The sequence below is a fragment of the Leucoraja erinacea genome, chromosome 1 (genome assembly GCF_028641065.1).
Source record: "Leucoraja erinacea ecotype New England chromosome 1, Leri_hhj_1, whole genome shotgun sequence".
NCBI classification, from domain to species: domain Eukaryota; kingdom Metazoa; phylum Chordata; class Chondrichthyes; order Rajiformes; family Rajidae; genus Leucoraja; species Leucoraja erinaceus.
Genome location: NC_073377.1, coordinates 9,235,014 through 9,258,074, shown reverse-complemented (window position 1 = coordinate 9,258,074; position 23,061 = coordinate 9,235,014). Strand labels below are relative to the sequence as shown.

The 23,061-nt window shown below is 44.2% G+C and overlaps 1 protein-coding gene and 2 non-coding genes across 4 annotated transcripts in view; all 3 read left to right on the top strand.

Annotated features, from left to right (window-relative positions):
• The window catches only part of ptcd3 (pentatricopeptide repeat domain 3), a 354,967-nt gene that overhangs the window by 10,973 nt on the left and 320,933 nt on the right, over positions 1-23,061 (top strand). For both annotated transcript variants that reach the window (XM_055649765.1, XM_055649683.1), the window contains exons 6-16: positions 118-222; positions 4,071-4,194; positions 5,386-5,498; positions 6,502-6,581; positions 7,467-7,554; positions 7,642-7,702; positions 10,059-10,141; positions 12,348-12,492; positions 14,849-14,899; positions 17,261-17,350; positions 20,674-20,702. In XM_055649765.1, coding sequence (XP_055505740.1) covers positions 118-222; positions 4,071-4,194; positions 5,386-5,498; positions 6,502-6,581; positions 7,467-7,554; positions 7,642-7,702; positions 10,059-10,141; positions 12,348-12,492; positions 14,849-14,899; positions 17,261-17,350; positions 20,674-20,702 — 969 coding nt within the window. The remainder of the gene's footprint in view (positions 1-117; positions 223-4,070; positions 4,195-5,385; positions 5,499-6,501; positions 6,582-7,466; positions 7,555-7,641; positions 7,703-10,058; positions 10,142-12,347; positions 12,493-14,848; positions 14,900-17,260; positions 17,351-20,673; positions 20,703-23,061) is intronic.
• Positions 14,271-14,408, top strand: LOC129704889 (small nucleolar RNA SNORD94). The gene has a single exon (XR_008724814.1). It is a non-coding gene; the product is annotated as a small nucleolar RNA SNORD94 (small nucleolar RNA).
• Positions 15,881-16,019, top strand: LOC129704893 (small nucleolar RNA SNORD94). The gene has a single exon (XR_008724815.1). It is a non-coding gene; the product is annotated as a small nucleolar RNA SNORD94 (small nucleolar RNA).

Sequence of the window (23,061 nt, the reverse complement as noted above, 5' to 3'; positions counted from 1 at the left end):
ATTTGGCCCATATCTTTCTGAACCTTTAAGTAGCATTGAATATCCTCGTTCTTGGATGATGTTGACCAAGTTCCACAGCTCTCATTGTAAATAACACGCTCGCTCTTGCTCTTTCAGCGTCTCTACTCCCTATCACAGGAGTCTGGGTGTTATGCGGCCAAGTACATCGTTAACACTTATCCCAAGTTTTTCCAGAAGGATTTTGCTGAACCGTCTATACCAGTAAGTTGAGTCCCTCTTTTGGGAAAAAAAAATATTCATGAAACGATCTACAGCCATTATTATAAAACTGAAGATATGAACAACAAGTTTTCTGATGTAAATTGTTTTAATTGCAAATCGTAATGCTAATGAGATTAATTGAAGGGAATTTCAGTTTATTTTGAATGTTGGTTAGTTTTATTGCCTTTTCCTCAACTCATAAGATCATGTGATAGGTGTAGAATTTGGCCATTCGCCCCAAGTCTACTCTGCCATTCAATGATGGCTAATCTATCTCTCCCTCCCAACCCCATTCTCCTGCTTTCTCCCTATAACCTCTGAAACCTATGCTAATCAAAAAACTATCTACGCCGTAAAATGTCCTCTAATTGGTCTCCACAGCCTTCTGTGGCAAAGAATTCCACAGATTCATAGATATATAAACAATAGGTGCAGGAGTAGGCCGTTTGGCCCTTCGAGCCAGTACTGCCATTCAATCAGTACCCTTTCCTGCCTTCTCCCCATATCCCTTGATCCAGGTAGCCCTAAGAGCTCTATCTAACTCTCTTGAATGCATCCAGTGAATCGGTCTCCACCGCCTTCTGTAGCAGAGAATTCCACAAATTCACAACACTCTGGGCGAAAAAGTTTTTCCTCATCTCAGTTCTAAATGGCCTACCCTTTATTCTTAAACTGTGGCCCTTGGTTTTGGATTCTCCCAACACCGGGAACATGTTTCCTGCATCTAGCGTGCCCAATCCCTTAATAATTTTATATGTTCTATAAGATCCCCGCTCATTCCAAATTCCAGTGAATTCAAGCCCAATTGCTCCATTCTTTCATCATATGACAGTCCTGCCATCCCAGGAAGTAAGTTCGTGAACCTAAGCTGCACTCCCTCACCGCCATCTGACTAAAAAAACTCTCCATCTGCTTCTTAAAAGAACGTCCTTTAATTCTGAGGCTATGACCTCTAGTCCTAGACTCTCCCACTAGTGGAAACATCCACTGTCCAAGCCTTTTACTATTCTGTATGTTTCAATGAGGTCTCCCCCCCCCCCCCCCCCCCCCCCCCCCCCCCCCCCCCCCCCCCCCCCCCCCCCCCCCCCCCCCCCCCCCCCCCCCCCCCCCCCCCCCCCCCCCCCCCCCCCTTCTCTCACTCCAGCGAATACAGTCCCAGTGTCGTCAAATGCTCACTGTAGTGACGTTTCAAGGGTTTAGCCCTCAATAGTCACTTTAAATGATGACCGTGGATCAGGAGGTAATCTATACGCACCCACAAGCCCTCCACGAGACATTCAATGCCGTCGAAAGATGAATGTTCCAGAGCAGCCTCTTGATTGATAGTTTCTTTATTGTAGTAGTACAAACGGTAAGATAATTCATAAAAGCTTCATCTTGTACATTTCGATCATACTCGTGGTCATGCTCGTGCATGGTCGAAAACCTTGTCTCTCCCCGATCTTCATAGAATTAAACTAACTATTTGGGAGGCTGCACTAGCCACAAACCACGCCCCAGACTACGTATAAATCCCACCCACATAATTGCAGGCAGATAAAAATTTAAATGTAACTGGACAATTATAATATAATGAGTTAAGCTAAATGGCTACTTCACTCACCATAGTTTAACCTACTCATTCCTGAGATAATTCTTGTAAACCTCCTCTGGACTATCTCCATCACTCCTCAGAAATGGCGCCCAAAATTGCTCACAATATTCCAAATACGGCCTTACTGGCGTCTTATAGAGCCTCAGCATTACATCCCTGTTTTTGTATACAAGCCCTCTTGAAATAAATGCTAGGATTGAGTTTACTTACTTTACTATCGATTCGACTTGTAGATTTTTGGGAATCCTGCACCAGAACTCCCAATTCCCTTTGCACCTCCGATTTCTGGATTCTCTCCCCATTTAGAAAATAGTCTACGCCTTTATTCCTACGACCAAAATGCATGACTCCACACTTTGCCACACTTTATTCCATCTGCCACTTCTCTGCCCACTCTCCCAACCTGTTCAAATCCTTCTGCAGAGTCATTGCTTTCTCTACACTACCTGCCCTTCCATCTATTTTTGTATCATCTGCATACTTGGCCACAAAGCTCGTCCAAACCATTAATATACAGCATGAAGAGCAGCGGCCCCAGCGCCGGCCTCTGGAATTCCACCAGTCACTTGCAGCCAACCATAAAAAGCCCCCTTTATTGCCACTCTTTGTCTTCTGCCATCCAGCCAACCTGCTATCCATGCTGGTATCTGCCCTTTGATACCGTGGGCTCGCATCTTCTTTAGCAGCCTCACGTGGGGCACCTTATGAAAGGTTTTCTGAAAGCAACATCTACTGACTCTCCTTTGCCTGTCCTGCTATTTATTTACTTCAATGAATTCCAGCAAATTTGTTAAGCAACATATCCCCTTCACAAAGCCATGCTGACTTTGGCCTATTATGTCGTGAACCTCAAAGTACTCCGTAACCTCATCCTTTATAAAGATCTCTAAAATCTTACCAACCACCGGTCAGACTAACCGGCCTATAGTTTCCACTATTCTGCTTTGCTCCCTTGTGCAGCGGGGTATAATCTGGGACCTCTCCTGACTAGTGATTCTTGAAATGTCAGTGTCATTGCCTCCACCATCTCTAACGCCACCTCTTTCAGAACCCAAGCGTGCAGTCCATCTGGTCCAGGTGACTTATCCACCCTCAGCCCTTTCAGCTTCCCAAGCAGCTTCTCCTTAGTAATAGCCACTCCACTACCTTCCACCCCCTGAATTTATTGAATTTCAGGCTCGATGCTGGTGTCTTCCACTGTGAAGACTGAAGCAAAAATGTTATTCAACCCCTCTGCCATTTTTTTATTCCCCGTTATCACTTTGGCATTATTCTCCAGCGGCCCAACTTCCACTCTTGCCTCTTAATATAACTGAAGATACTCTTGCTATCCTCTTTTATAGTATTTGCTCTTTTAGTTTTGTACTAACCTAGACTTCTCTTCTCCCCATAGAATCTTTCTTCCTCTTTGGGATGAAAGCTGCACTATGATGCTGATTCATCCCAAAATGAGAACATTTCTTGCAATCTAATAGCCTTTCTTTAAATTGGCAGCAAACTGATCGGCACAGTGGCGCAGCAGTAGCATTGCTGCCTTAGAGCGCTAGAGACCCATTTTTGATTCTGACTACTGGTGCTGTCTGTATGGAGTTTGCACGTTCTCCCTGTGACAGAGTGGGTTTTCTCCGGGTGCTCCGGTTCCCATCCGTCCACTTTCCAAAGACGTGCAGGCTTGTAGGTTAATTGGCTTCTGTAAAAAATAAAGTTGTTCCTGGTGTGTAGGATAGAACGAGTGCACAGTTGATTGCTTGTCGGTGTGGACTTGATGGGCCGAAGGGCCTGGTTCTAAACTAACCAAAGCTGGTCTCACGTACGCCATCCCTGAGCTCTCATCTGGCACCGGCTGCCTTATCAATGCCTACCACAGATGCCACCAGAGTTTCCTCCAGCACTGTGTTTTTTCTCATTTCTCTGACCTGCGGTACTGAATAGAATGAGGCATCTTGGTCAGTTTCCTAGAACATTAGAGATTGGTACTAGTACACTATAGAACAAGGTGGTGAATCTGTGGAATCATTGTGGGGGCCAGGTCAGTGGATATATTAAGGTGGAGATAGATAGAGCTATGACTTTTCCAGCATCTGCAGTTTCTTGTCTACTTGTTAGCATGGGTAATGTTTTTTGTGCCACTTTTAGAGCATCCTGATGAATTTCATGGCCAAAGGAATTTTCAAAAGTATAATCACTGTTGTGATGCAGCAAATGAACCACCCAGTTTGTACACAAAACCCCATGAAAATGTTTTATTTTATAGTGTTTAATGCCACAACAGTTGGAGCCCCTGTTAACTGAAGTGACGGAGGAAGCCCTAAAAGAATGCATTCAGCTCAGGAGAGTGAAGGATTCTGTTGATCTGTACGACCAACTCGTGCAAGCAGGTAATCTTTAGTTTCCGTCCCTCACAGTATATCCCAAACAAATGTACATAGATCTGGTAATAAGGAATGAAATAGAACACGAGAAGTAATGGCTATATGGAACGAGCTTCCAGAGGAGGTCGTTGAGGCAGGTACAACAATAACATTTAAAAGACAGTCAGGCAGGTACATGGAAAGGAAAGGTTTTTGAGGGATATGGGCCAAATGTAGGCAAATGATACTGACTTAGATGAGGCATCTTGGTCGGCAGTCAACATGCTTCCATGACTCTAAAAGTAGGGAAGCATCAAGATGTTACGACTGTAGAACATTAGAGCATTGGGTACTAGTACACTATAGAACACGGTGGTGAATCTGTGGAATTCTTTGTCACAGAAGGCTGTGGGGGCCAGGTCAGTGGATATATTTAAGGTGGAGATAGATAGATTCTTGATTAGTACGGGTGTCGGAGATTATGGGGAGAAAGCAAGAGAATGGGGTTAGGAGAGAGGGATAGATCAGCCATGGTAGAATGGCATAGACCTGATGGGCTGAATGGCCTAATTCTACTCCTATCACTTATGACATGATTTGAATCGTAGAGCTGTCCAGCATAATGGTTTTAGAATCCTCTACCTTGGGAAATAGACTTTATCCGTTCACTTTATCTGTGTTCCTCGTGATCTTGTACATCTCAATAAGGCCGCCCTCCATCTCTTGCGCTCCAACGAAATAAGTTCCTGCCTATTCAACCTCTTAATAAATCAAGCCTGCAAGCCCAGGCAACATCCTGGTGAATCTCGTTTGCACCTTTTCCAACTTTCTTTCTGTAGCTGGGTGACCAGAACTGCACACATATTTTGTGAGATTTCCCCAACAATCTTTATAGCTGCATCATGATATCCCAACTTTTGATTCGATATCCTTCCCATTGAAGGTAATTGTGGCAAACGCCTTCGCCACCCTGTCCACCTGACTCGCCACTTTCACTGCTTCCGCCTGAAGATGGTTTGTAGCATCGCTTCCCAATCCATGCTGCTCCAGGCCACTGCTGTTCATTGTGTCTAAATACCAACTCCGCCTTTTGTTTGCCTTTAAAATCCATCCTTGGAACTGTCGTTAGAAAAATGTTACGGTTCCTAGCAAAACTGTTTTTAAGATGTTCGAATGCCTGTTAGTGATCACAGATCTCACTTGTACTTTATCAAACAGGGACTCCAGTGTCTCTTGAAACCACAAACACCTTGTTGGATCTGCTCTGTGTTTACGGAGATCAGGAGCCACCAAGAGAAAATCAGCTTGAGGCAGGAGCAGCTGAAGATCAGGTATGAAGAGATCTCTATGGGCAATCTGTAAGGATCGAAGATGACTTGTTCCGTACTTGCTCGGGTGGAAGCGGAGATCAATGTTGGAGTTTCTGATTCTGCCACAGACGGGGGCAGTAGGATGATGGTTGGGTCCATTCTTTGACAGATGCATCACTCATTCTGCTAATGGGCTCAAGGTTACTGGATATACTATCCTGAAGGCTTCTCTTCCATTTTAACTGAAAGTGTGATGGGGATTTTTTTTTTTTTTTTTTTTTTTTTAAAGGAGTTGGAGAATTTTCTTGAATTTTCTCTGATCTCCTGAAAATGTCTTGGAGTTGGAGCACTTAAGGTTCTTAGGTTTGAGTACGGCTCCCATTTCAGGATTAGTGCGGAGCATGTAAATGATACGGTATGCCCATTAGAGATGGTTGAGTGTAATTAGAGGGGTGGTACAGGGCAACGGTGGAGTTGCTGCCTTATAGTGCCAGAGACCTCTGCCTCACCTGAAAGGATTGTTTGGGTCCCTGGATGGAGTTGAAGGAGGACGTATTGCATCTCTTGCGGTTGCTGAGATAAGTTCTTGGGGATGGGGTGGGAAGGGGTGAGCGAACCATGGACTTTTTGAGGGAACGGTCTCTGCGGAAAGCAGGAAGAGGTGGAGATGTGACTCGTGGTGGGATCCTGTTGGAGGTCAGAGAGTGATACAGTGTGGAAACGGGCCCAACTTGCCCACACCGGCCAACAATGTCCCAGCTACACTTGTCCCACCTGCCTGCGCTTGGTCCATATCCCTCCAAACCTGTCCTATCCATGTACCTGTCTAACTGTTTCTTAGACAATTGGGTAGTCCCAGCCTCAACAACCTCCTCTGGCAGCTTGTTCCACACATCCACCACCCTTTGTGTGAAATGTCAGAAGACAATGTATGGTGAGGAAGGGGTCTTTGCTTTATTTTTCCAAATTGTAACTGAGCTTCTTATCAAGAAATCGTATGTGTTGATTCTCTTGTGTTTTGTAGAATGAGGTGAATGAAGACCCACAGAGGAGACGAAGGGGGCGATTACGCAAAGCTACGGATTTGCTGACTGTCACCTGGAGGTAAACAGCGAATGTGTTTGGACACCAGGCAGTTTCCACCTGTGTAATCACTGTGTACAGGTGGCTATTTCAGGTAGAAAGAAAGGGCTGCAGATGCTGGTTTATACCAAAGATAGACAGAGTGCTGGAGTAACTCAGCAGGTCAGACAGTACCTCTGGAGAAAAGGGATGGGTGATGTTTCGAGTCTGGACCCTTCTTCAATCTGAAGATTGGTTATTTCTGTTCACTTTAAGTCGCTTGGCAGCACTTCTGTGAAACCATATAGCATGGAAACAGGCCCTTCGGCCCACCGAGTCCACACCGACTATCAATCACCCATTCACCCCAGTTCTATGTTATCCCACTTTCTCATCCATTCCCTTACATGCAGAAGCAATTTGCAGAAGCCTGCAAAACCGCATGGTCGAAGGGAGAAGTTCACAGAGACAGCACCCAAGGCCAGGATCGAACCTGGGCCTCTGGAGCTGTGAGGCAGCTGCTGTGCCACTGTTTTGATTCAATTCAAGATTAGGGAACAACATTTGTGAGTGATGGATGATGTGAGTGCTGAAACTAAGTTTGTTTTTTTCAGCCACTGAAGGGTATATCTCTATTTAATGATGACCAGCTCTTTGCACAAATAGTTGGGAACTCGGCTTGTGGGTTACGACGTTATTTAATGGACCTCTAAACTCTAGAAGTCGCTATCAGCTTTCATCTGCAATAACTGAATGCTGAACTTGCTGTTAGTATTGTAGAGACAATTGCAAAATTGTACCAGTAGAGAAACAATTCAGGTTTTTCTTGTATTTCTAGTTGGCCACGCATGTTGTGTTGCGACCTTAAAACGTGCATGTCTTTGAGGAATACTTCTCACTAATGCTTGGTACTTTCCCTTTAATTAGGGTAAATAATAATGCAGAGAGGATATTCAATCTGATGCCCGAAAGGAATGAACATACTTACTGTGCAATGATTCGAGGAATGGTTAAGGTATTGCTCGTGATTTGATGCTATAAATTTATTTTGTGTTATGAATTTCATTTACAATGAGTTAATTTTCCCTTTCTCTTTGCACAGTATGCTGCTTATACAAAAGCCGTCAACGTGTACACTGATCTGTTAAACAATCGAATGAGAGGTGAGTAGTGTACAAAAGTGCTTATGCCAAACTTTGCCAAAGCTTGAATAGATGTGGATGCATACTATGTTCATTGTGTTTCATTAGAGAAGAGCTGATTGCCTCTGTGATAATTCAGCTCCATGCCCAATCTATATTTTAATTCCTATAATCTTGATCTCTTGCCAAACTAAGATCATGCTCTTGAATACCACTGCCTTTTAGAGCTACTGATTTGGAGCCAGTGATAATTACACACTATAAACTTTCTGGTCATTCTGACCTAGAATTTGCAGGGTAAGGAAAGATTTGGATACAAAATGACTTGGGTTTGCTGGACATATGTTTTTTTTTCACGATGTACCAACTTTTCAACTTAAAGTTTTTTTTTCATGTTTTGCTAAAGACAGATTCAGCGTATGCACATTCTCAAAAAATGCTAGATGCAACTGATGTGATTGAAGGTAGACAAAAGTGCTGGAGAAACTCAGCGGGTGCAGCAGCATCTATGGAACGAAGGAAATAGGCAACGTTTTGGGCCGAAACCCTTTTTCAGACCTGAAACCCTTCTTCAGTCTGAAGAAGGGTTTCGACCTGAAACGTTGCCTATTTCCTTCGCTCCATAGATGCTGCTGCACCTGCCGAGTTTCTCCAGCACTTTTGTCTACCTTCAATTTTCCAACATCTGCAGTTCCTCCTTAAACACTGATGTGATTGATATTGAGATTAATATTGTTCTTATTTTTCTTCCCTTTTCCCATCACCCACCTATCCTTTCATGGTCATGTTAGTTTCATAGCAATGTGAGTTTGCTTGCACATATCTCTGAAGGAGAGTGAAATTCTCTAACTTGAACCAGGCAGATTGGAGGAAAATAGTTACATAGCATTGATCTGAGAGATATCAGGAGGAAAAATATACTTAAAATATGCTTTGTATTGTCTCAAGTACGCTGTCAGCCTTGCTTTTACACTATTGGTAATCATTTTGTGAATTTATGATGGATGTTGGGAGGGTGAAGTTCCCCTAGTTATGGATCGTAGAACAGTGCAGCACATGAACAGGTCCTTTGGCCTACAATGCCTGTGCCGAACATGATGCCAGGAGCATCTCTTATCTACCTCACTTAATCCACGTTGCTCCATTCCCGCATAACCATATGCATAACAAGTTTCTAAAATGCCACAATAATTTCTGCTTCTCGCAGCACGTTGGTACACCTTCTGTTTAAAAAAAAATATTGCCCGCTCATTTCCTTAAAAAAATATTTGCCCGTTCATAAATTTGCCTCTTTCACATTAAAGCTATGCCCTCCAGTATTTGATTTTTTTTTCCACCCCGGAAAAGGGTTCTGACCATCTACCCTTCCTATGCCTATCAATGTGTACTCGTTTGGTGATTAAAATTCCAGATTAAATAAATTAACTTGTCAAGTTGCCTCCTGTAACTGGGACCAGGAGCAGCCTGAAAGCATTTTAAATTCCACCATTTGCAATATTACAGAAGCAGAGGCTTTACATGGCACAACATGGACAAAATCATTTACATTCACCTTGCAGTCCTAAGTTGTAGGCAAATAATACGTTCTGATGCCTATTGTTATTGATTGAATGGGCCAATTTGTAGCCTATACAATTGATTTAGTTGTTTTCAGTGTTTCTAATGCTAAGAGTGTGGATGTGTCCCGGGGAGCCGGGCGTGCACGGCGGGAGTGTCCAGTGGAGCCCGCTGATCAACTGCGGCTCCGACGACCGGAACCCGCCCCAGCAGGCCCGACTCGCCCCACAGGCCCCAAGGGGAGCTCCAAGCCTGGCGGCGAGGCCTGTCTGGGTCAAAGGAGCCTTAACAGTGGCAACAGCGGGCGTCTCGATGGCAACGGGAGTCTGGGCGGCGGCAGGAGCCTCGGTGGCAACGGGAACCTCGGTGGCAACGGGAACCTCGGTGGCAGTGGAAAGTGAGAGGGGAGGGCGGGGAAGACAATAAATGACCCGGTGTGGGGGCTGCCGTGAAGAACAATGTGGACCTGGCGTGGGGAGACCGCTGTGATGGGCGGTGGGAGAACAAAGGGGGACCCGGTGTGTGGGGGGAGGTGGGCACTCTAGAATCAGCTGGCCAGGGGGATAAGTCTGTGTTCGTATGTTTATTTGTTCCGGTGAAGGCACACGGCAGCCAGACAACAGTCGCTTGTCCTTTTTTTTTCCACTTTTAATTTCAGGCTTTTCTGTACCTTGTTTGTTGTGACAGTTGGCAGACCAATTCCCCTCCGGGGATGAATAAAGTCTATTATATTGTGAACCACAGAACTCGTTGCTTAAATGAGACGATAGATTTTCTCCAGTACAATTAACTCATTTGCTCTTTAACTTTTTTTTAATAGCGGATGTTCATGCCTTTAATGCACTAATCTCAGCTGTCCCGGAGCTTAAGGAAGCGTATAATGAGAAAATTGATTATATTCTGGTGAGTAGAGACAGAACACACCCTCTTGCCCCTCGCCCTTTGAGTATGTTGTGTATTTCCAGTGTTTATTGCCTTTGGCTGAATGGAACAGGGCCGTTGGTGATAGCGCGGTGGTGCAATCCAGGCTCGACCCTAGCCTTGGGTGATGAAGTTTGCATGTTTCCCCTGTGACTATGTGTGTTTTCCACCAGATACTGCTGCCTTCTCCCACATCCCCAAATAAATGCCTTGACAGGTTAATTGACAACTGTAAATTTCCCCAAGTGTAGGTGGTTGACAGGGGAGTTTCAGATGGGAGTTGATGGGCATGTAGCTTACAAGGAAATGGGACTGGTGGGATCGCTAAAAGGTGGCAAAGGCACAACGGGCTAAATGGCTTACTCCAAATGCTGTAAGAAAATATTGTCCTGTGATACTAGATTTGTTGGGATAATTTGGATTGTTTCAGTTTTTAACTCGAGAGTGCCACTTGTTTCAGTTCCCACAATAAAGAGGTAGCCTTAAAACTACGAAACATGTATACACTCTTGACTCCATAAGCCAAGCAGAATTGGGTCATAAGCTATTGGCCACATTCACAGAGAAAGGTAGGTAGGCAGATAAAGAGAATACTTGTGAAGATCCACCCAGTAAATTCCTAATCCACCCAGTAAATTGAAACACTGATCCATAGAACATAGAACGGCACAGCCAAGGACAGGCCCTTCAGTCCACAATGTCTACGCCGAACATGATCCTAAAGGGCCTGTCCCACTTACGCGACCTTTTCAGCGACTGCCGGCACCCGTCATAGGTTGACGAAAATTTTCATCATGTTGAAAATTTAGCGATGATCAGCGAGGCTCTACGACTATTTGGGTGATAGGAGACCTCTCATGACCATACAGACGACCCCTGGCGACATGTCGCTGGGTGTCACCAGGAAGCATGTCGCCAGGGGTTCACCTGTATGGTCATGAGATGTCTCTTAATCACCCAAAGAGTTGAAGCGTCTTTCTGGGCGCCGCTGAATTTTCAACATGTTGAAAATTTTCGGCAACCTATGACGGGTGCCAGCAGTCACCGAAAAGGTTGCGTAAGTGGGACAGGCCATTTAGTTAAACTAATCTCATCTGCCGACACGTCATTATCACCCTCCGCTCCCTACATATCCATGTGCCTTTCTCAAAGCGTCTTAAATGTTAGTATATAGTTGTTGCTTTCAGTACTACCCTAACCTGCCACCCCTGTGTGTAAAAAAAAAAAAAAAAAAACTTGCCCCGCGAATCTCCTTTAATACTTTCCCCTCTGTCCTTAAAGCTATGCTTGCTAATGATAGCTGGTTATGCTTAATGTTGCAATCTATTAGTTGCCCAGCGGGTTGGGTTCTTAGACAGTTCCCCGTTCTAGGCACGAGAACATTTTGAATGCTATGAGGCATCAAATGAATTGGGTAAATTACTGTGCACGCCATATGTTGGAAGATTTTTCTGCCTGTGTTTTGCAAGTGATGAACTTGCTCATGTCCAAGTATAACCATATAATAACCATATAACAATTACAGCACGGAAACAGGCCATCTCGACCCTTCTAGTCCGTGCTGAACACATAATCTCCCCTAGTCCCATATACCTGCGCTCAGACCATAACCCTCCATTCCCTTCCCATCCATATAACTATCCAATTTATTTTTAAATGATAAAAACGAACCTGCCTCCACCACCTTCACTGGAAGCTCATTCCACACAGCTACCGCTCTCTGAGTAAAGAAGTTCCCCCTCATGTTACCCCTAAACTTCAGTCCCTTAATTCTCAAGTAATGATCAATCATTATCTTTAAAGCCGTCGCACACTTGTCTTGAGTTCCTGTTGTTAGAATCGTACAGGTTTAATGTGAGATGGCCAAAGTTTAAAGGAGATGTGCGGGCAAGTTTGTTTTTACACTGCGTGTCGTGAGTGTCTAGAACGTGTTGCTGGGGAGTGATGGGTGAACCAGATACGATGGTAGCATGTAATAGACTTTTTGATATGGATATGAAGTGCACAGACATTGTGGGTGGAAGGGCCTGTCCTTGTGCTGCTCTGTTCTATGTTCACACCGCATGAAAACAGGCCATTGTGCAAATGCTGGATATAGGAATCTTCCTGGCCCCGAGTTGTGTATCAACTTTTGATTCTGGCATTGGTGTGCCTTTAGTGACTTTTTCTTTGCCCTTTGTTATTCCAGGAGCTGCTGAAACAAATGGCAGAACAGAAAGTACAACCAAACCTGTTAACATTTAATTCTGCATTGAAGAGCCTCCGAAGGTGCGGTTCAAATGCCAAAGGCCTTTCCCTGCAGATAATAAATGAAATGAAATTCCTAAATATTGGTACGTGACTAGACCTTGTCCTTAATTAGACTTTTAACCCTCATCTGTGAATTCCTTTTTATTTTTACTGTTGTTGCTACAATGGTTGTACAAAGCATGACTACTGTAAACATGGGGCAGCTTGGACACGTATCACTTTTCTCCCATGACAAAGTCAACATTCTGCAAGGTCCTAATTAATAGCCCGAAATGCAGCCACGCATGAGTCGCAGAGATTGAACCAGTTCTTGACCAACTATAGTAGATATGTGGAATTCATCTTAAAAAAATGCAAAGTACTGGGTTAGCTCAGCGGGTAGGGCAGTGTCTCTGGAAGACTGAGACATGGGCGGAAATTTGGGTCGGGATATTGTGGGGAGACGGATACAACCTGGCAAGGGATGTTGATACTGTTAGGGGGTGGGCAAAGCTATGGATGAATGGGAGGCGCAAGGATGTAAGATGAGGACAGAGGAGGAATAAAATGTTGGGCCAGTGGAAGGCATATAAGGAGGGGGGGGGTTGGCTAGTGGGAGAAATTAATGTGCATCAATGGGGGCAAAGAGGGGCCAAAATGTGGTATTCATCTGCCTTTAGAAAGATGGCACTCGAGGAATGGGATACGGTCCCATGCGTTGTCCAGGGCCTCGTGTTCCAATCTTTGTCTGAATTTAGTGAGGTGCAGTGGTGGCAGGTTGGTAAAGATCCTGAGGATGTTGAGTGCTCTTGTTGACACTGAATCTCTCAAGCTTCAGTGAATGAGTCGCCAACGGCTTGGAGCTCAACCTCCCACTCTTCCCACAACGTTCTTCAAATTAATTGGAAGGATACGTGCCCTCTCAACATCATAAATCATAGCAGAAAATGTGGCCCATCGAGTCTGCTCCACCATTCAATCGTGGCTGATCTATTTTTCCCTCAATCCCATTCTCCTGCCTTCTCCCCGTAACCTTTGACGCCCTTGCTAATCAAGAGCCTGTCAACCTCCACCCAATGACTTGACATCCACATTCGTCTGTGGCAATGAATTCCACCGATTCACCACCCACTGGCTAAATAAATTCCTCATCTTTCAAAAGGTGTGTCCTTTTATTGTGAGGCTGTGCCTTTTGGTCCTAGTCCTTCCCACTAGTGAAAACATCCTCTCCACATCCGCCCTATTCAGGCCTTTCACTACTCAGTAGGTTTCAATGAAACCCCACCCTCATCCTTCTAACCTTCAACAAGTAGAGGCCTAGAGCCTTCAAACACCTGTCACTCGTTAACCCAATCATTCTCGTAAAATCCAATAGAGGCCAAGCAGCCAAGTACAATCAAATATAGTTCCATGTCACCAGCTCCTGAGACAATGTTTTCAAAGAGCACAATCATTCTAAGTCTGAAAAATGGTGTCATCACACAACAGTTCACAAATAGTTTCTGTGCCACTAATTACAAGCAAATGTGGCTCAACATGACAATTAACCATAGATCAAAAGGGGGCCATCTCGGCCCTACATAGAGTACAGAATATAGTTCCCCTAAGCATGCCTAGTGCACCATAACCCTCCATTCCTGAGACAATGTCCAAATTTCAAAGAGCACAAGATTCCTTGCAAAGTACCAGTCTGAAATGTTGAATGGTGTCATCACACTTGGAACAGTTCACAAAGGCAGTTTCCATTAATCATGCCACTACAACTTGCAATAGGGCAAATGTGGCCCAACATGACAACAGGAAGGAAGTAAAATTTTCAAAGTAAATGCAGATGATACTTTGAATATGTCATGGGTATAATTATCCCGTGTAACAGTCTCTGCCGGCAATGATGATTGGCGCAGGGGTACGGACCTCAGCTGAAGAATGGGAGCTGAGTGTGGCCGTTTCTCACTCTGCTTGCGTGTAGTGGGCTGTTTGAGGGACGTCCGCACGAGAAAAACGCCTTGATCTGAGCCAGCGAAAGTTGAGTGTGATTTCAGCCAAAGAAAATGCTGTCTAAAATTAATTAATGCCATCCCCGAGCCAAATCGTTTGGACCCTTGGTGGTGTAAAGATTTTGAATATAAAATCATGAGTGGCATAATTTTAGTTTAGAGATACAGTGCAGAAACACTCACTGAGTCCACACTGATCAGCAATCCCTACACATTAACACCATCCTACTCGCACTAGGGTCTAGCTTAAATGGAGTATCTTGGTTGGCATGGATACATTTAGTTTGTTTGGACTAAAGGGCATATTTCCCTGCTGTATAACTATAATTTGGCAATTCTCGTGAACTGTTGGTGTTTTTTGCTGAATGTTTTGATGTGTTGTCAGCCTATTTTCTTCTTAACCTTTTTAAATGGGAAGTGTATTCCAGTGAGTATTCTAACCTTGAGCTTTTATTAATTTTAGAACCAAGTTTGGCCACCTTTGATCATTTACTTGGTATTTTCTATAAACCTGGTAAGTACTCATTCAACAACTGGCTATCATGGGGGATCTTCTATTAATAAATTAAACCAGAACTGATGAAAGTAGAATGATTTAAAAAATGGATATATATTATGTAGGTATATATTTCTTCATGTAATGATACATTTTAACTGATGGTTCATTTGCATCTTAGCAAAATATGTGATAGCCCTATGTTGCCTGAAGCACACATCCTAGTCTGTATGGTTTTTTTTAATTCCTGAGCAAGGTGTTGGACACAGCCAACGGAGATACGAGGAACTGCAGATGCTGGTTACAAAAAGAGAGAGACTTAGTTCTAGAGTAACTCAGTGGGTCAGGCAGCATCTCTGGAAATCATGAAAAGGTCTCAATCATGAAAAATCATGAAAAAGATCTCAACATGGGATCCTTCTTCCAACTGGAAGGGTCTCGACCTGAAACATATATCTATCCATATTTTGAAACATCACCTATCCATGATCTCAGAGAAGCTTCCTGCCTTGCTGAGTTACTCCAGAACTTGGTGGGGTTTTTTTGTAAACCATCATCTGCTGTTCCTCTTGTTTTGGACAGAGCCAGGTATGCAAGTCTGCATTTCCCGTGTCAATTCCAATTTGAGCTGTTTGTATTTACACTGTTCCCTCATGTCCCAGTCATGAAGTAGTGAACATAAATGCTGGCGCCCCGGGCATGGTGTCAAGTGTCTACATTGTGTGTGTGTGTGTGTGGGTGTGCTTCGTGATGCCCGTTCTTGGGTAGGACTTAAATGTCTTCATACGGTTGTGGGCCTAAGGGTGGTAAAACCTTGCGTTGGCAAGTGATGGTGTTAAGGGTCCTACGTAAAAAGGATGGCATGAAGTAGAGATCAGATAGCCAGGTGTAGATAGAGATCAGATAGCCAGGTGTACCCAAACAGAAAGTTTTTATTGTCTGTGGCTTTCTGTCGCAAGGGGGCATCTGCCGGGTGTCTAGGGGTGATGCTCGAAGCAGGTGGCAATGATGAGTGGCGCAGGGGTACAGACCTCAGCTGGATGATGGGAGCTGAGTGCGGTCGTTCCTTGTTCTGCCCACGTGTGGTGGGCTTTCCGAGAAATGGCTGCACGAGAACAATCGCCTACCACTGAGCCGCTCCTGCTGTTATCAAAAAGCTGAAGTCGTAGAGCGACACAGCACGGAAACGGGCCCTTCAGACTAGGATGCTCCGTCTACGCTGGTCCCACCTGCCCACATTTGCCCCATATCTTTCATGACCTTTCCTATCCATGTACTTATCTAAATGTCTTTTAAATATTGTTGCAGCATGTGACTCAACAACCTCCTCTGACAGCCCATTCCATATACTCACCAACCTCTATATGGAATATGTTCCCCCACAAGTTGCTAATAAATCTTTCAGCTCTCACCTTAAACACATCCTCAGATTCAATTTTAATTGTCATTGTCAGTGTACAGTACAGAGACAACGAAATGCATTGTACTATGTACACATGTACTATGGTTCTCAAAAAAAAAAAAGTCTGCATTCACCCCATTGATTTCACTGTGAATATATACATGATAGTCCAAGGGTCTCCAATGAGGTAGACAGTAGCTTAGGACTGCTCTCTAGTTGTTGGTATGATGGTTCAGTTGCCAAAGGGCCTGTTTCCATGCTGTATGTTCACAAGTTATAGGAGTAGAATTAGGCTATTCGGCCCATCGAGTCTACTCCACCATGCAATCATGGATGATGTCTGCCTCCTAATCCCATTTCCTGCCTTCTCCCCGTAACCATTGACACCCATTCTAATCACAAATTTGTCTAGCTCTGCCTTAAAAATATAGAAACATAGAAAATAGATGCAAGAGTAGGCCATTCGGCCCTTCGAGCCTGCACCGCCATTCGATATGATCATGGCTGATCATCCAACTCGGTATCCCAATCCTCTCCTTACCCCCTGATCCCTTTAGCTACAAGGGTCACATCTAACTCCCTCTTAAATGTAGCCAATGAACTGGCCTCGACTACCTTCTGTGGAAGAGAATTCCACAGATTCACCACTCTCTGTGTGAAAAATGATTTTCTCATCTCGGTCCTAAAAGACTTCACTCTTATCCTTAAACTGTGACCCCTAGTTCTGGCTTGGCCTCCACAGATCTCTGTGGCAATGAGTTCCACAGATCAGTTCCTCATCTTTCTAAAAGTGAGCCCTTTAATTCCGCGTCTCCGACCTCTGCTCCTCGACTCTCCCGCCAGTGAAAACACTGGTTTGAATCCTACGACTGCCGATTCAGGGTCTTGCTTTCTTTGTCCGAAATCCTCCTTGCGTCTAAGTGTTGTGTGTGGGCTTTCCCTGGAGCAGCTAACATTTTCCCCTTCCATCTCTGCAGCTGCATCGAGCCAGCTGCCCGTTGATGTTATCTTCAGTTTGCTTGATGAGATCGAAGGGAAGCTCTTTGAGCCCAAAGATCCTGATGATGGTGAGTAAAGGAGCTTTGACTAGAATTAGAGGAGCTTTGACTAGAATTAGAGGCACAAGGACTGGAGATGCCAGAATCTTCAGCAAAAAAAACCAAACTGCTGGGGGAACTCAGCTGATCAGAGTGAAGAAGTGTCCTGTCCCAAAAATCAGTCGTCTGTCCCTCATTTCCTCCCAGACAGATACTGCCAATGTCCTACTGAATTGCCCTCCTCAAATCCTTTTGCAATGAAAGTTAACATACCATTCGCTTTCTTTACTGCCTGCTGCACCTGCATGCCTACCTTCAATGACTGGTGTACCAGTCTCGCTGCATCTCCCCCTTTCCCAATCGGCCATTTAGATAATATCATTTCCTCCCACAGATACTGCCTGTCCTGCTGAATTCCTCCAGTAGTTTTCCTTTTCGCTGTTGACTTCAATTATTCAGTCATCTGCTGTTTATAGAGAGAGGTAGAGAGAGTGTTTGCGTTTTAATTTCGAGGAGTTTGGAGCGCAGAAGTAAGGAAGACTTGCAATCACCCATGTTTTATGCACTAAAAGGGAAGTGTGGTGAAACTAGGTAACTACAGACCTACGAGTCGTACATCAATGAAACTGGGGAAATAATTCTAAGGGACAGGATTTATCGCTGCATAGAGAGGCAGAGATTGATGAGATATAGCGTAGAGGTGCTCGTGGGAATTCGTCTCCTATTTGAATAATTTGTTTGAGGAGGTAACTAAGCATGTTGGAGGGGAGTGCAGTCAAGGTTGTCCACAGTGACTAGGTCCTGCATGCTAGGCTGCTCCAGAAGGTTAGAGACCATGCAATCCAGAACAGGAATTTGAACTTTGGAAATCGCGCCAAACATGGCACATGCACGTATAAATGCCAATAGAATTTAATTGTGCAGGTGCTTCTGTGACAAATAAAACACCACTGAGCTGTCGAGGGAGGCAAATTGAATCCAAAGCTGGCAGTAGGTGCCAAATAGGTGGCAAAGCTTTTCACTGTACCTTGGTACACATGACAATTGACTAAACAAACTAAGGTGATGGCAAAGAGTTGATTTTCTGATGAGAAATCTGTGACCAGTGATGTACCACAAGGATTGGTGATGGGATATATGATGTTTGGATATATGTTAATGACTTGGATGTGAATGTACAGGGTAGGTTTGCAAATGACGTGAAGATTGGCGGTTGAAGTCGCAGCATGACATAGATCATATAACCATATAACAATTGCAGCACGGAAACAGGCCAACTCGGCCCTTCTAGTCCGTGCCGAACACTTATTCTCCCCTAGTCCCATCTACCTGCACTCGGACCATAACCCTCCATTCCTTTCCCGTCCATATACCTATCCAATTTATTTTTAAATGATAAAATCGAACCTGCCTCCACCGCTTCCACTGGAAGCTCATTCCACACAGCTACCACTCTCTGAGTAAAGAAGTTCCCCTTCATGTTACCCCTAAACGTCTGTCCCTTAATTCTCAAGTCATGTCCTCTTGTTTGAATCTTCCCTACTGTCAATGGAAGATCAGCTGAAACGTTTGGAAGAGCAGTGGTAAATGGAATTTAACCCTGACCTTGCAAAGTGGTGCCATTTTGGAACGGTTTTAAGATGTACCTAGTTAACGGTAGTCCCTAGGGAGTGTTGGTGAACAGAGGATCTGGTCGATACAGCTCTGAAAGTTGCAGCGCTGGTAGATAAGGAGTGTAGGATGTTTTCCTTAATTGGCCATATTGTGGAATTCAAGAGCTGGAATGTGTTACAAATTTATAAATCATTGGTTAGGCTAAACCTGGACAATTCTGTTCCGTTCTGGTCACCACACCATAGGAAGGATGTGCTTGCACTGGAATGGGTGCAGAGAGGGTTCACCATGATGTTGGCAGGATTGGAACATTATGGTTATTAGAAGAGACTGGATAAGCTGATGGTGCAGCAAATGTTCATTACTTTGATTGCTTGATGATAGTGGGGGTGAGTGGCTTTTTTGAGTAAAGTTTGAACATGGTAGATAGTGTACAGATAGGGTAAATGCACAGTCTTATACCCAGAGTGGGGGAGTGAAGAAACAGAGAACATAGGTTTACAGTGTAGGTGGAGGTGGGGGGGTAGATTTAATAGAAACCTGAGAGGCAACTTTTTTATTCAGAGGGTGGTAGATAGATGGAATGATCTGCCGGAGGAGGTAGTTGAGGCAAGTAATATCATAACGTTTATAAAAAAAATAAAAAATTTAGACTGGTACATTGATAGGATAGGTTTAGAGGGGTGTGGGCCAAATGCAGGCAGGTGAGACTAGTGTAGATGGGGAATGTTGGGCGGTGTGGGCAACATGGGCTGAAGAGCCTGTTTTCACTTTGTACGACTGATCAAAGTCCAATGAGCATAATTGGGTAGAGGTGAATCAGACCGTACCCCAGCTCATGGAAGGGCGGTTAAGGAGCCTGAATGTAGTAGAAGAAGTGTAATGTCATTGAAACACAGATTCTGAGAGGGCTTAACAGGGTATGTGCTTAACAGGGAGAGAAGGACGTACATTTAAAGAGCCGGAATGAAAGGGATTTCTCAACAAGTACTGACTGTAGACGGAGGGGAGGAGAAAAAACAATTAACATAGAAACATAGAAATTAGGTGCAGGAGTGGGCCATTCGGCCCTTCGAGCCTGCACCGCCATTCAATATGATCATGGCTGATCATCCATAACAAATGATTTCAGAGTTAAAGATGAGCAAAGGAACGTATATCCAATGGAAACAATCGTTGCAGGGTACAATTTCCAAATGTCTCAAAAAATTGCTGGTTTGCAAAAAGACTCGTATTTTCGAAGGGAAATTGCATCATAGTTGTAAAGATATCAGGGGGTATGGGGAGAAAGCAGGAACGGGGTACCGATTGTGGATGATCAGCCATGATCACATTGAATGGCGGTGCTGGCTCGAAGGGCCGAGTGGCCTACTCCTGCACCTATTGTCTATTGTGTTATGGATGGGATATTGAAGTGATAATTGGATGTATAAGATGTCATCACATTGTGTAGGAAGGAACTGCGGATGCTGGTATACACCGAAGATAGACACAAAATACTTGGAGTAGCTCTGCAGCTGAGGCAGCAACTCTGGGGAAAAAGGGTATAGGTGACATCTTGGATTGAGTCTGAAGAAGGGTCTCGACCTGAAACACCACCTATTCCTTTTCTCCAGAGATGCTGCTGTCTGATGTGCTGAGTTACTCCAACATTTTGTGTCTGCCAGCACACTGTCGTTCCTCTCCAGCATTCTTCCCCTGCTAATCCCACTAATGGGTCATTTTTCCTTTATCCACAGTAAACTTCTTTATCAGTGCTATGAAAGTGGTGAGTATTTGTTTTTTATTCTCCAATACGTTTGCATCTGCAACAGTAAAACTGCAGTTATTCTGCCTTTCCGCGCGTGGTTCACTGGGTCGTGTTCCATTATTGGCATCCTATTTATTTCCATTTCTGCACTGCCTGTTCTCTGGTCTGCCTAGATAACACGCAAAACAGTTTTTCATTCTTTCTTGTTTCACGTAACAGTAACGAACCAATTACCAATTAATATAACTTGCCAGCTCCTGCAAAGATCTGCCTTGCACGAAGTATAGTTGAATTCTCGAATAACTGTGAATGGTTTTGAGCAGTAGTGGGGGAGACTGCCTTTCCCACTAAACAAATGAAAACTGCTGGAGAAACACAGCGGATAGAGCAGGATCTGCAGAGGGATTTTGAACTGGTTTAGTTTATTGTCACCGTGACCGAGATACAGTGAAAAGCTTTTGTTGCATGCTGACCAGACAGCTGGGAAGAAACTGTCCCTGAATCTGGACGTGTGCCCAGATTCAGGGACAAGCTGGAAGATGCAGCATGCAAACATGCCTTGCGGCCCAATAAATCCATGCTGACCATTGATCGCTCATCGTCACCCAAAGGAACTTGACACCTCGTTTTGCACCAGATTCCAGCATCTGCGGTCTCCCCTGTCTCACCTTCCTCACTAAAGTTGTTTGAAATGGCTGTGTTTAAATGCTGCAGATTTCAGACTGCATGAGATGAGGAGACTAAATCCTTGGTAGAAAATAATTTGTACATTTATGGCAAAGGAAGTTTGATGGTGGAGTTAGAGCTTTCCATATCTGTTGGAAGAACTGAAGGAGTTTTTTCTTAAATTAAAAGTCAGAGGACACACACCTGGCACAGGCACTGCCCACAAAGAGTCTGACGTTCATAAATATTTAATACAGATAAAACTGAATGATCAAGCGGAGCCGATTCTCTCTGGAGTAAATGGATGGGTGAAATCTTGACATCGACCTGCCACACCTTGTTGGGATCTTGTTTCAATATTCCAAGCTCCAAAAAAAAAGCCAGATCTAATTTCTTTAGCTGCTTACGATAGGAGAACTCTCTCATCCCAGAAATTAGTTTAGTGAATCTCTCCTGGACTGCCTCCAATGGTATAAAGCAATTGCTTCATTATTCTGATGTTGCTTAATGCTTTTAATATACTAAACTAATTCCTGGGATGAGAGAGTTCTCCTATCGTAAGCAGCTAAATAAATTAGATCTGGCTTTTTTTGGAACTTGGAACATTGAAACAAGATCCCAACAGGGTGTGGCAGGTAGGTGTCAAGATGTCACCCATCCATTTACTCCAGAGAGAATCGTCTCCGGCGGCACACCATCTGGGCCAGTTGCAGTATCCGTTTTAAAATGGTCAATATGTTTTCAAACCTCGCCTGCACTAAAATTTCAAAAAATATCGTTATTGGGTTCGGCTAAATTTGTTAAATCTCAGCCTTATCATTAAGAATGCCAAAACTAGATTTTAAATTCTTCTCCAGACTATTTATTCCTAAAGGGAAAACGTACCTTTTCTGCCATGTGAGAATTCAGGTCGCCGCTGCGTTTTTGATTTTGTGAATTGTTGAGATTACGAACCATTCCCGGGAACAGACTAACATGGGGAGTTTGTGTTTGTTGGTAATGTTGGGATGCACTGCTACCTGGTGGGGACTGCTTGAACTGTTGCATGTTATTCGTCAAGCACGGAGATCCCTGGGTGAAATTGCAACTGTCTTTGGGTGGGGCGGGGGGAGGGCAAATTGAAAGGAAATTGGACAAAGCACCTTTTTTTTCTATTTAATTATTCCGTCTGGGAGCAGCATTTATTCCTCATTCTTATTTTGCTTTCAAACTGTGCGGCATTGACCACTTTTCTTTGGATCTGGAGCCATACTTACCAGATCAGGTAGAGATGGCTCATTCTCCTCCCTAGTCCATTGTCCCATCTTCTCCCCCCCCCATCCGTGGCTCATTCTCCTCTCCAGCCACCACCCCTGGCTCATTCTCGTCCCCTAAGCAATATGTTCAGTGAGTAATTGAAGCACTGGTTCTAATCCTGAATCTATTTCACTAAATTTGCTTTCACCGGCATCATGATGTTTAGAGGTGATCTTTTGATAATCTAGTCTGGAATGTGAGATTACCAACCCAGTAGTTTGAACATCAAATGACTGCATCAATGTATACGAGATATGTAGGAGGGAACTGCAGATGCTGTTTTAAACCAAAGTTAGACACAAAATGCTGGAGTAATTCTGCGGAACAGTATCCCTGGACAGAAGGAATGGCGGTGATGGCTGGCGGTGATGGTGTGGTGGCGCTGGCTGCAGTGTTGGTCCACTATAACCAAAAT